This window comes from Diadema antillarum, unplaced genomic scaffold (assembly GCF_040938485.1).
Source record: "Diadema antillarum isolate AM-2024a unplaced genomic scaffold, OU_Dant_1.0 seq00001099_RagTag, whole genome shotgun sequence".
Lineage (NCBI taxonomy): Eukaryota > Metazoa > Echinodermata > Echinoidea > Diadematoida > Diadematidae > Diadema > Diadema antillarum.
The window spans coordinates 416,663-430,080 of NW_027271916.1; the positions used below are offsets into that span (position 1 = coordinate 416,663).

The 13,418-nt window shown below is 36.1% G+C and overlaps 1 protein-coding gene across 1 annotated transcript in view; it reads right to left on the bottom strand.

Moving 5' to 3' along the window:
• Nucleotides 1-1,632: 1,632 nt before the first annotated feature.
• LOC139743638 (uncharacterized) overlaps nucleotides 1,633-13,418 on the bottom strand; it is a 30,793-nt gene continuing 19,007 nt past the window's right edge. The window contains exons 6-8 of the mRNA XM_071654106.1: nucleotides 10,291-10,489; nucleotides 8,159-8,350; nucleotides 1,633-2,216 (exon numbers count right to left, since the gene is read on the bottom strand). Of these exons, the coding sequence (XP_071510207.1) occupies nucleotides 1,633-2,216; nucleotides 8,159-8,350; nucleotides 10,291-10,489 (975 nt within the window). The remainder of the gene's footprint in view (nucleotides 2,217-8,158; nucleotides 8,351-10,290; nucleotides 10,490-13,418) is intronic.

Here is a 13,418-nt window from a genome sequence, read left to right on the forward strand (position 1 = left end):
TTGGACCCAAAAATGTAGAATAGAATCCCAACTATTATCAAGCAATGTGCGTCTTTGTTTACATACAACATGTACAAAAACTAAGAAAAAAAAACTCACTTAAGGGGATCGTATAGTTTTGGTTGAGCCTTAACTTCAGGCTTTTATCTTTTTTTTTTTGGTGAGATAGTGAGAAACCTCTTATGAAATATGACAGAGCATGTAATTCCAAGAGGGATTCAATGTTATTTTGATGAAATTTGGTTTTGAAATAGCCGAAATATCCAAAACAGACCGATCCTAATAAAGTGTGGGACCCACATTAATACGATCGTTTTGTTTTACTTTGGTTTTGGATGTTTCAGCTATACCAAACCCGATTTTTATCAAATAAACTTTGAATTCCTCTTAAAATAGTATCCTCTGTACTATTTCATAAGTGTTTTCTTGGTATTTCGCAAAAAAAAAGTTAAAGCCCAATTCTCATCTCCACCAATACTGTACTATCCCTGTAAAATTTAGGGTAAATACATTTGTTAATCTTGCCTTCCTGTCAGAGATCCTTATTATCATAATTGCGAGTATAATATCAACGGTTCTTTTTGTGTGTTGTTGTTTTGTATTGTTTTGTTTTTGCTTCATTTCAGACATATAAGTGTTACTTTTTAATTATCGTGGAGCATCCTTTTTAAATTTTTTTTTGAAGCGCCACGACCAACGACGACCATCAAAACTTAACTTATAAAAAATTAACGATATACGTACTACCGTGTACTCCCGTTAAAACGAACAACACGGTTATAACCACATTTCGTCTCAACGAAGCAAAAATCAGGCCCTAAAATGATTGTCTCTGTATCTTTAAACACTGTATTTGTTTGATTATAACGAAATTTCGATGGTTTAACGAACGAAAACTGCCGGTCCCGCGGACTTTGTTGTGACGGGAGTTGCTTTAGTGATTTGTCTACATACTACATGCTTTTCACGCTGTTTTTATTATTATCCTATTTGATAGAAACAAATGAAATGGAATGGAATGATTTGAAATAAAACTATGTAAATACAGCTGGTAAATAAGAAGAGAAAGTTGTTGAAAACTGCTAAGGATCAAAATTATTGTTAGAGATAGATGTTTGTCACGCAGTTTGAAAATATCTCTTGTGCTGTACTACTATTTTGGTGACAGCTTGAAGCTCTATACCACAAGAACAAGGGCAAGTAGTTCAATTGAATTCAAAATGAATCTTACAAACGGTGATGCAATTTGATCAAATGATTTGTTCAAAGATATAACACATGGTTAGTCATTATTGTCGTTATGATTTGAGAAGGATCGATAGTTAAGTTTCAATATTTTTCCCGAAGTCAGCCTCTTCTATACAGCTAAACCGACACAATAATGCATAGGTGTGAAAGAATCAATTGAAGAAAGTTTAGATGATTTTGCAAAAGAAATTGAAATCAAAACGACCACATAGTTCTGAATAAATGTCGTCAACGGGTTACATTGAGTCAGTGAAATTCTGCGCAATATCAGAGGATTAAACAATTACTGGTATTACTTTAAGGCCATACTTTCTACCATGGTATTTTGGATAACACGACAATGACAATGATATTATGTGTGTTTTGTTTTTTAGTAAACCTAGCTTATTCACCCAAGCACTGGGAATTTGCGGTGCAGTAATAGTGGAGCCAAGTATCGCCTTGCACGGGGTTTTCCACCGCTTGGACAGTGAAGCCGCATTTCTCAAATAGCTTAACGGCTTCCTCCCTCCCCCAACAGGTTCCCAGCCCCATGCTTCCAGGGAACTGGTACGAGACCGGCAGGCAGTGGAAAAGACTTGTGGTGTACAGCGTGACAGCGTGCGGCACTTCGATGTTGTCGGCGTGCTTGGAATGCATGTTAGGGTCGTAGCAGGAGAACATGGCGCCCGGTTTCAGCACGCGTCGAATCTCCGCCAGGATGAGGTCGGGCCGCGGAACGTCGTGCACGACATCGTAGATGAACGCGTAGTCGAAGGTATTGGTCCATTCTTCGGGCATTGAGGAGGCGTCACCGTGGACGTAATCGAGGTTGGTTAAATTTTTGGCACTGGCGGCTTCCTTTGCGTACTTGAGGGCTTCTTCGCTGATGTCAAGTCCAGTCACCTTGCTTTGGGGGAAATGGAGGGCGATATTACGACTGGCACCGCCTCGACCACAACCTACGTCAAGAACTCGAAAGCCATTTTCTGGGAACAAAAAAGATATGACAATTCGTTGTCGTTTCCATACCCATAATTACTAAAAATGCTTGTTCCTAAGATTTAAGAGAGATCGATCTGGTGAGCGTCATCAAATATCTAGCAGGACATTGGAAGACCTCGATCCAATGGAAAGAAATGTTTAGATAATTTAGATTTCTGATACTGAAAAAACCCAATGCTTCACATGTTGTCCACACAAGATGCAAAGTCATTTAAGATACATGGTTTATCGTCATAGATACTGAGTCTGCGGTTAAGGACATTTTACCGTCCATAGCACAGGATCCTGGACCCTGTTTCATAAAGCTGTACGTAAAGTTACTCACGACTTATTATGGCAAGCCATGTGAGTTTCCTAATCATTGGTAATTTCAATCGCTACAGTTGATATTTGCAGACGGTTATGTTGACACATGGTGTTTTTTTTAATAGTTAAAAAAGTATTTTTGCCCCAATGTAGATGAAATATTGCCATACAGTCGTACTTTGTTAAAACGTAAGGGAAAAAAATGGGCACACATATTGGCAGTTCATATTTCAGTCGTTCGTAACCTTACGTAACTTTACAAACAGTTTTATGAAACAAGGCCCAGATTTGTCTTTTCTTGTCCACACACAGTGCACTTGCCTTTTATCATGAGTTTTGTGTTGTTTGTTTGGTCAGAAGCAAGGCTTGCCCGGAAAGGTATGTAGGTACGGTCAAAATGAGGGGACTGCATATTACATGCTCAGCTTTTTATCAGTCCCCTAAATTTCCAACAATTTTGTTTCTGTGATTACAATAATGATGTAGCATTTATTTGTATCTCTGTTAATAATTATTTACCTGTGTCTTTATTGCATGTTATTATGTTCATCTCATTGTTGGACTGACTTCGTGACATTATTTGTATACGCGAACATTTCATTGTTTCCCTAATTTGTTGGAGATGAAATAAAATCAACTTGAACTTGAACTTGAACTTGAACCTGTCCGGTTGAGTCGCGGGGATTGCCCGCAAAGGTCCACGCAGAAAACAAGTAGGAGGCTAGTAGCGGCCGCACCTCTCGGGCAACTCCCACGCAAGCATCACGCAGTGCAGTGCCAGTATGTCATCCGTAGTTAGAACGTAATAAGTAGAATATAAAAGTAGCACGCGTCCAGCAGGCAAGACGCACGAGAAACTCGCCCAAATCCTTGACCACCCGCAGAAATGTCCTGCGTGTTGGAAAATATGTGCAGGCAACAAGCCCGCGTAGCTTTACCGAAAGGACTGTGACAGGGCCTTAATGAACTCGAGTAATCTTCATCCAGTATAGAGACACGTTCTTCGCGCTTACAAAAAGACTGAAAAACTTTGCATTATCTGAGCTGGCTGGCTTTTCTCTCCCTCTCACATGTGTATGTATGTATGCATGTATTATAATTTTATGTATGTGTGCGTATTTTTCTATCTATCAATATATCTATCTATCTATAGCTAGGGTAGGTGCTAGCTTAGACACCGCAGACTGGTCCTGTATCTTTGATACAGATTATGTTAATTTGTTTTATGAATATTTTATGAAGATTTTTATCCAACATTTGGACATTTGTATTCCAAAACGTAGAGAAAAATCAGCTAATTACAAAAAAATACCCAGGCTTCCATGGATTTCAAAATCGCTCCTGCGTTCAATAAATAGAAAGAATAATTTATATTACAGATTTAAAATGAAACGTACTGAGCAATCAAAGTTGAAATACACTAGTTACAAAAATACTCTGACGAAAATAATACGAATAGAAAAGAAAAAAATATTATACTAATCAGTTACAATTTTACAGGCATGATATGCAAAATACATGGAAAGTTTTAAAGCAAGCCATGAATATATCAAATGTTAAGTCAAATATTACAAAACTTGAGGGTGAAATTTTTGAAGATTCTCAACAAATTTGTGATATTTTGAATAACCATTTTTCTTAAATTGGGGAAAGCCTGGCAAGTAATATTCCTCCCTCCACAAAACATTTTTCCGAATTTTTGGGTCCCCCAAATTCTAGTTCAATATTTTTTAATCCAACATACACTCAGGAGATAATTAATATTGTCTCTGATTTTAGTTCCAAAAAAAGTGCTGGACACGATGACATCAACAAATTTCTTTTAAAGGGGGTAATATCGTCAATTGCGGATCCTTTAGCTCATATATTTAATATATCCCTTTTTAATGGCACCTTCCCCGAAAGTATGAAAACAGCAAAAGTCATCCCCTTGTTTAAAAAAGGTGACAAATTAGACGTAAATAATTACGACCAATTTCTTTGTTAAGTGCATTGTCAAAAATTCTTGAAAAAATTATTGATAAAAGAACTATCAATTTCTTTAAATTTAATAATATATTTACGAATTCTCAGTTTGGATTTAGGGGGAAACATAGCACCACACATGCATTATTGAGCTTTATAGAAAAAGTGGCACATGCTATCGATAAATCTTCTCATTTGATAGGTTTGTTCCTGGACTTCTCCAAGGCCTTCGACACCATCAATCATGATATTTTAATTAACAAATTACATCATTATGGAGTGCGTGGGAAGGCCTTGGAGTGGTTCAGGAGCTACCTCATGAACAGGAAACAATATGCCTCTTTAAATGGTTGTAATTCACAAATATTAAATATTAAATGTGGGGTGCCACAGGGAAGTTTATTAGGTCCACTGTTGTTTACTGTTTACATAAATGATTTTTGTAAATCATCAGATGTTCTTTCTTTTATTCTTTTTGCAGACGACTCAAATCTATTTTTTCACACAATAATCTTCTTACCCTTGTTAATACAATAAATTTAGAATTAGAAAATGTTACCCAGTGGATAAAAGCAAATAAGCTATCTCTTAATCTTCAAAAAACAAAATATATGCTCTTTAGTAATTCTACTGAGGCATTACCTGTTGATATTGTTTTAGATGGTACTCCACTCGAAAATGTTTCCCATATAAAATTTCTTGGAGTAACAGTTGACAATAAGCTGTCCTGGAAACTTCATATTGACAGTATATGTAAAATTATTTCACGTAATATTGGTATAATTAATAAGCTTAAGATTTGTTTTCCTTTGTCGTCCCTGCTTGTATTATATTCATCCTTAATACTGCCATATTTAAGTTATGGTATTCTCGCGTGGGGAAATACTTATAAAACATTCTTAGATAAATTACTTTTATTGCAAAAGAAATCACTCCGTGTTATATGTCATACTGCATTTTTGGCCCATACTGACCCACTATTTTATGAGCATAAAATATTGAAAATTAATGATTTGTATTTGTTTAATTTAGGACAATTTATGTATAATTATAATAAAAATAATCTCCCAAATATATTTGAAACAATGTTTCAAAGAAATCAATCCGTTCATAATTTTCCAACACGGCGATCAAATGATTTCCATTTGCCATTTTTGAGAACTTTGTTGGCTCAAAACACATTTATTTACGATGGGCCAAAGTACTGGAATTCACTTCCCAGTAACATTACAATAGCTCAATCTCTGAATTCCTTCAAGAATAAATTAAAATCATTTTTATTGAAATTTTACAACATCCAACACAGTTAGTTTCCCTTTATCATCTCAGTCAAGTCGTCATTCTTTTTTACATAAGTCCTCCTAAGTATGTCCCCGTTTGTGTTCTAAACATAACGATGTGTTTTTCTCTTTCTCCTGCATTCTTACCAACATAACTACGTATAAAAAATGTTTTGCATTACATTCAATCCAGCTTGTATTTTATCACTTATTTTACATTATGAAATCTAGATTGCTTGCGTCCACGATGGCACATGCTGTAGTTCCCTCTTTTTTCTCCCTTTTTTCCTCTCTTTTTTTCATCTTTTTTTTTCCTTTCCGTTTCTCTCTTTTTCCTCTTCCCAATCATTTCGATGTCAATTGACATCGGTTCGTTTATTGTGTTTTATATTGATGTTTTGTATATTTTCTGAGGGTCCCATGTCATACAAGCTTTGCTTCTTAGTGGGAACCTCCACTTCCATCCTCATCCTTAGTTGACTTGTATTATACGCTTTATGTATTTAACAAAGATGTAATCGCATCTACTTTTCATTTTCATAATTTTCTTATGTACCTTTTCAAATTTTGTTCTGTATCACAAATATCCCGTGTATATGCAATGTACATAATTTCTTTGTTCATTTTGATGGAGGTGAAAATAAAGTTGAAATTGAAAAATTAAATTGAAATTATCTATCTTTAGATTTTCCCTCAATTTAACAGGAAAGAACACTTCCTTACATGATTACGAAGGAGAAGAGATTTTAGATTGTTTCTTACCAAGACCGTGCTTGAGTGTTTGATGAGACAACATGAAAGATTGGCACAGGTGTTTTGAAATCCAAATATTGCTGAAGTCGGCACAATATCTGTAGAAAGATTTGTACTTCGAGTATGGAACACCTGTATAATGTGAAAGCGAAGAAAAACGAAATCAAGTCTTGGTGTGCATGTCGATTCGAGATTGGCAGTCTCGGCACGCCGAACAGGAAAAGTACTCGAAGAAAGCGTTTTCAAACTGTACACTTCCAAAAAACATTCATTTTAAATACAGATGTAGTACGATTGCTGTCAGAGCGATAATTCTCAGTAACTATCAGAGGATATACAGTGCGTATCAAAAAAAAAGTAATCCAACTTTGGAGGGATCAATTTTATGATTATCAGCTATGGAGAGCGTAATGTTGGTTGTGGGGAAAGAGAAACTCTTCCTCTTCCCATTGATACCTAATTATGTTGACAAATGTCATGCATAACTGGGCACATGAACTTTACAGACAACAATGACTTTTTCCAAGTTTGCGTGTTATTGTGAAGGAACAATGCATATCTCACTGCATGGATGAGATCTGTCATTGAAAGTGGTCAAAACATCCGGCCAGCCTGCACGACTGCAGGTTTCTGTTTACGGTTTCTTCTAACCTGTTACGGTTCATAACCCTCAACATTGCCACATTTTCGATAACTTGCAGAACATGAGTATTAATTCCCCCCCCCCCCCCCCAAAAAAAAAAAAACAACAACAGCCAATGCATCACGATGCTCAACTTTATAGCTGTACTTCCCTTCTAAAGGGTTTTTTACACTTGTAAATTTTTGCTTAGTCCCGTACCAACTGTGGGGCTAAGGGGGGGGGGGGGGGGAGGGGGCTTAGCCCCACCGTTGGTACGGGACTATCCTTAGCCCACTTTCTGTTTACACTCGTTTTTGCCAAAGTGGGCTAGCCCCACCGATAATCCCGTACTATCTGGCCCTGCAAAATAGCAGGGTTAGCACCGCAATTGCGGTGCCAAGCAAGTGAGTGTAAACAGAACGAAAAAATAATCCTGGGCTAAGCGACGGAGACGAAGTCCGACCCTCACTGACCAATCAGAAACGAGGTAATCAAGTGCTGCCGGTGCGTGCGTGTACGTGTACAGTACACAGCGTAATCATGAATATTCATGTGGTTTGGAAAGTCCGGGGCTAAGAAATACGAGTGTAAAAAGGTCAGTTTTCTCCTTAACCCCGGACAAGAGACAGTACGGGACTAATTGGCGACTGTAAAAAGCTGAAAAAATTGGTACGGAACTAACGATAGTCCTGGGTCAGAGAAAGTCCGGGGTTAAGAAACACAAGTGTAAAAAGGGCTTAAGTTTTGAGGAAGTGTACATGTTTTTGGGTGGATTTATTAAAAAGAACACCCCAAACCTGATAACAATGTAAAATAAGGTAAAAGTGCAATTTGGTTATTATTGTGGTTACCCCACCCCTTGTCGATATCATGGGTTTACTGCGAAGCAACTTGCTCTATTTTGGACATCAAATGCGGAACTCCTTGAACCTTCATTTTTGTGTAGCTCATAGATATTTTGTTCACTGACTCTAAAATATCTGGCGATCAAAACTTTTACCGAGAGGGCCGTCCTTCTTGATCACCTCCAACATGGCGTCGTACGCATAGCTTATCATTGGTAGACCCCTGCACACAGTAGCTGTGAGGCTCTCCATATTGCCCTCGCGAAAGGCGGGCACGCGGTGGGCCGGAAGATGGTACTTCTCCGTTTCCCCATCGATGTCCACAATGCCACCACAGACCATTACGCCTAGCCATTCTCGAACGTATCTGTCATTCCAACAAACAGTTTTCATAAAAACAAACAAATTTGCAGTTCGCATCTCGAATCAGTTCGCGATCAAACAGCAATGAGGGAGAGTCGTGATGCATTCTGAATTATAGATACTTCTTTAAGTGATCAAGAACAATTCTCTCTCTTGATTTTGTAGCGTAAATTTTGTCATGGTTGTTGTTGTTGAAGCTTAAATCTAATTCTTTTTATTTTTTGTATGCAGTGTAGTAATTGCTCGGTAAAAACAAGGATAGACCAGAGACCAAGACGAGCTAAGCTCGTCTTGGTCTCTGGTCTATCCTTGCTTTCTGTTTGCCAGGAAAGTCTGCTGTTCATGGGGTGTAGGTGCCTACTTAAGATTTCTATGCATTATGGCACTCGCTTATTGTTAAGAGATTGTACAATATGTACTGCACTCTCCCCAAGAGTTTCGGTGAGCATCTTGTATGGATTGATCTTTGTGATTAAAACAATCAATAACCTAAAATCAGACTGCTTTTTTTTTTACCTGTTGAAGGATTATAGATGCACCGCGAAAGAATGTTTAATTGTAATAACACGTTTAAAGCATGGCACTTCGACCATACATCTGTTGTTTTTTTTCTATTCTATAATAATAAATCATAATTGCACGTGCAAGTCTTCATTACGGGTAGCTACTCTTATTATTGATTAAAGGTCCAGTTTACTTTTGGGAGCAGTCATTTGAAAAATGTTCAAGATATCGCCTTTCATGCATATGTGTATAGGTCTGTTGTACCACAAAACACCCTCCCTTATAAAAGTTTTGCAATAAAGCTAAGATATCAGGAGATGTCAGTATTTTTCTCAATAAACCGTAGCAGTATACGGTTTAGTCTGGAAACATTTTTATTATAGCTATTGTTTACATTTTCTATACTTAACAATACTTAGCATCCATTGTACTGATTCAAATTTTCACAGTGGTTGTTTCTACCCCTAACTCACATTTTAGAACTATCTTAAAGCACTAATGCTGGGTTTTTGTTTAATTGCAAATGATAAATTATGCCTTTAATGCAGGCATCAGTATCATTTATGATAGTGCTATTGTATTGCTGTATATCTCTTTTATGTCTATCATGTCTATGTATCTACAAGTACGTTATATGTGTGCTTTATGTATAATGTATCGATGTAACGGGTATGCATGCAAACAAGACAAATTTCCAGAAACGGACAATAAAATCGAATTGAATTGAATTGAATTGAACTGAATTGAATTGAATCGAATTGAATTGAATTAATTGGAATAAATGAAAATCAGCACGAATACCATTTTCGTAGATAAAAAGTGTCATAACGTGTGTTTAGATAGGAGGTACTTAGATTATTCGGTTACAGTTCGTTATTCCGAAGGTTCGTTATTCCGAATGTTCATTAATCAGAAAATGAATTAAAGTTCCTTGTTCCGAAGACTTCGCTAATCCGAAAATATAATAAGGGTCGTGATTCCGAAGGCTCGTTGTACTCACCGTCTGTTCGTTTTCTGATTTAATGAACCGTATTTCATTATCTGATAAACGAACCTTCGGAATGACGAACATCACCGGAATATTATTTTCAGATATTGTAGGTATCAATTAATCTCGAGTATGGGGAAAGGGTTATTGACACTGGTTACCTCCATTATTGAAATCAACAACTCTGGAAAAGGTATCCGTGGCTAGACACTGTAGAGGAAAGGTCATAAAAGCGGCAGTCAAAATACGTGTGTGAAAAGCATGTGTGTAATGCTAATAGGCCTACTTACTTTCGCATCGTTGAGACCAGAAAAAAAAGACAAATAGAAAATACCACCTAACAAAGTGTGAATTGACTACGCTAGCTAAACAGGTATGTTAAGCAAAATTAGAGAAACATGATATGCGTTACAATTGATAACGACGTCGTACCGTTCTTTAAAATTTCCTGTGACGTTTTTGGGATCGGAGAAAGTTCAATCATTGTCTTAAAGAGCCCTGTCTCTAAGCCGAATGCAACTGCCAACACCTTGTAGCCTTCGTTTAGTGTGACTGCCATGCGACCGAGGAAGCCGTCCGAAGTTTCGTCCACATATTTTGCCGCCATTTTCACGATGATGCCTTCGAATGTCTACAACGCAAAGTAAAAGAACGTAAGTGATGCAAACTCAATTATGAAATCACTTTGATAATGCTGAATCCGTTTCTCAACAATATATTGATTACATTAGCTGCCTGTAGGGTGATGTGTGTAAGATTTTGTCAATAGCATACAACAATGCTTTGCTCCTGTGTATTTACAGCAACTTCTTCAAAAGACTTTGAACCCTCGCATGCCTTTTATACTCCTGATGAATTTAACAAAAATAGAATTATGTCTGAAAAATGATTTTCTTGCCTTCATGTGAATTGTAGAAGCATGAATAAAAATTTTGATAATATGGTGTCATTACTTAATGTTCTTGATGTACAATTTTCAATCATAGGTATCTCTGAAACGTGGTTAAGATTTAAAGATTCATATTTAGATATAAATGGGTATGATTTTGAGTGTAATGGTAGAGAAAATAGGAGGGGTGGAGGAGTTGCATTATATGTAAACAACAAATTAGATTTTAAGTGTAGATATGATTTAAATGTGAATGTTCCATGTTTTGAGTCTATATTTATCGAGATAAAAAATTTTAATGAGAATATCGTTGTTGGTGCTGTATATCGCCCACCAGATCAATGTGTGCAGTCTTTTACTGAAATTTTGAATGAAATTTTGATGACTGTAAATAAAGAAAATAAGTTAATTTATCTATTAGGAGATTTTAACATTAACTTATTGAGTATTTCTGTTTGCCAAAAAGCAGCTGATTATTTAGATGTTTGTATGGTAAATTGCACATACCCACTTATTCATAACCCAACTCGCATGGCAAATAGTACAGCCTCTTTACTGGACAACATATTTACTAATGACTTAGAGGATATGTTTACTGGTATGTTATTGGCAGATATAAGTGATCATTTTCCAATATTTTCCTTTCCTCATCTAGAGTTAGATTTTCATAATTCTGATCCAATATATAAGCATGTAATAAATGATGATAATGTTTGTCAAATTGTGAAAGAGGTAAATGTTGTAAATTTGAATCAAATGGTATATCACTCGCTGATACTGTTATAAAACCATCCAATAATGTGAGAAACTTGGGGGTGTTTTTTGATACCCATTTGAATATGGAATCTCAGGTTACTAGTGTATGTAAATCAGCATATTATATGATATATAATTTGAGACGCATCCGTAAATATTTCGATCAGGAGAGCATGAAGACGATTGTCCACGCATGTGTTATAAGGAAATTAGATTATTGTAACAGTCTGTTGTACGGATTACCGGATTCACAGATAGTTAAGTTGCAGCGGGTTCAAAACACGTGTGCAAAATTGATTTGTAATCTCCCAAGATTTGCTCATGTTACACCACTTTTAAAGGAATTGCACTGGCTGCCCATTCGCCAAAGAATTGATTTCAAGATATTGATGCTGGTTTATAAAGCTCTGAATGGTCAGGCCCCTGGTTATATCAGTGAATTATTGAACTTTAAATCTCAGACTCAAAGCCATAATCTCCGCAGTACAAATGATAGATTGATATTGCAGATACCCCAAATCAAAACAAAAGTTACCTTAGGTGACCGATCATTTTCTTGTGCAGCCCCTAGGTTGTGGAATAGATTACCATTAGACATTCGGAAATGTCAGACTTTAAATAGTTTTGAATCAAAAGTGAAAACTTTTTTGTTTTAGCATGAGCTTATTTCTTCTTGTACTTTCCATGCAGCATTGTGCAACATAGGAATTTAAGAGCTCTTGAAGCGCAGTAGAATATATAGACATACTTTCTGCGCTTAATGAATGATTTATTATTATTATTATTATTATTATTAATTGGAATGTAAATGTTAGCGATGTTAATGTAGCCTATGATGAATTTCTGAAGAAATTTCAGTATATCTATAATTTTGTGTTTTTCTTTGAAAAAGATTGGTGAGAAAAAGTTCAGAAATAAGCCATGGTTTAATAAGGATTTAAGAAAGTTATGTCATAAAAAGTATATTATGTATAAACAATATTTGAGAAAACGTACTCAAGAGAGATATGACAAATATGTGACCCTGCACCTCAAAACAAACAAAAAGTCGCCAGACATGAATTTTTAGTTAAGACCATATTCTGAAAGAGCAGACTTTAAGCTTTAAAATGATGTATAACTCAAATCAAATGGACTCTCCTAACCTATCTAAATATTGGAAAGAAAGCACAAACTCAGGAAAAGTGTGAACTGAGAAAAGAGGCTCTGAAGTACAGTGTCTATTCAAGCGCTTAATCTTTACCAAATCATGCTGGCTGTGCGATGAATGGGACAAAAACAGGAACTAAACCACCAGAGTAACAACAATGAAGGGATTATTAGATTAAACTGAAATTAAATATGCCTCATTAACACATTATGTTCATAATTAATGCTAACTTTCAAAGCAGTAGCACTATCCTTTCAAAAGTTATTAGAGTTGAAAGTGAAGAGTGTGGACAAGGTTTTTCAGAAATGAAAAAAGAATTCTAAAGACACACCTAATCACACTATTCTGCCAAAAATGTTCGAGATAAACTGCTAAAAAACACACTTTCCTGCCTGTTTTATGATACCAAATTTTAGCATAATGTAAAAGAAGACCCGCTCTTTCAGAACATATGAAAGAGTCAAGTTCGGCTAGGTTGACCCATTTCACTTATTTTCAGTCCTCATGCAAAATCAGTGTGTGCGACTTTATGTTCGTTTTGAGGTGCACGGTCACATATAAAGTATTTCGAAATTATGTGACTCAAGAAATTAAAAATGCAAGAAGATTTTATTTCAAAAAGAAATTTGAAAAGGCCTCTGGCAATATCAGAAGCACATGGAAGATAATAAATGGCATTATTGGTTCTGGAGTTAAGAAGAATGTGCTACCCGCGACTGTCCATTGGAATGATAAAGATATTACTGGGAAATGTGCAATAAGTAA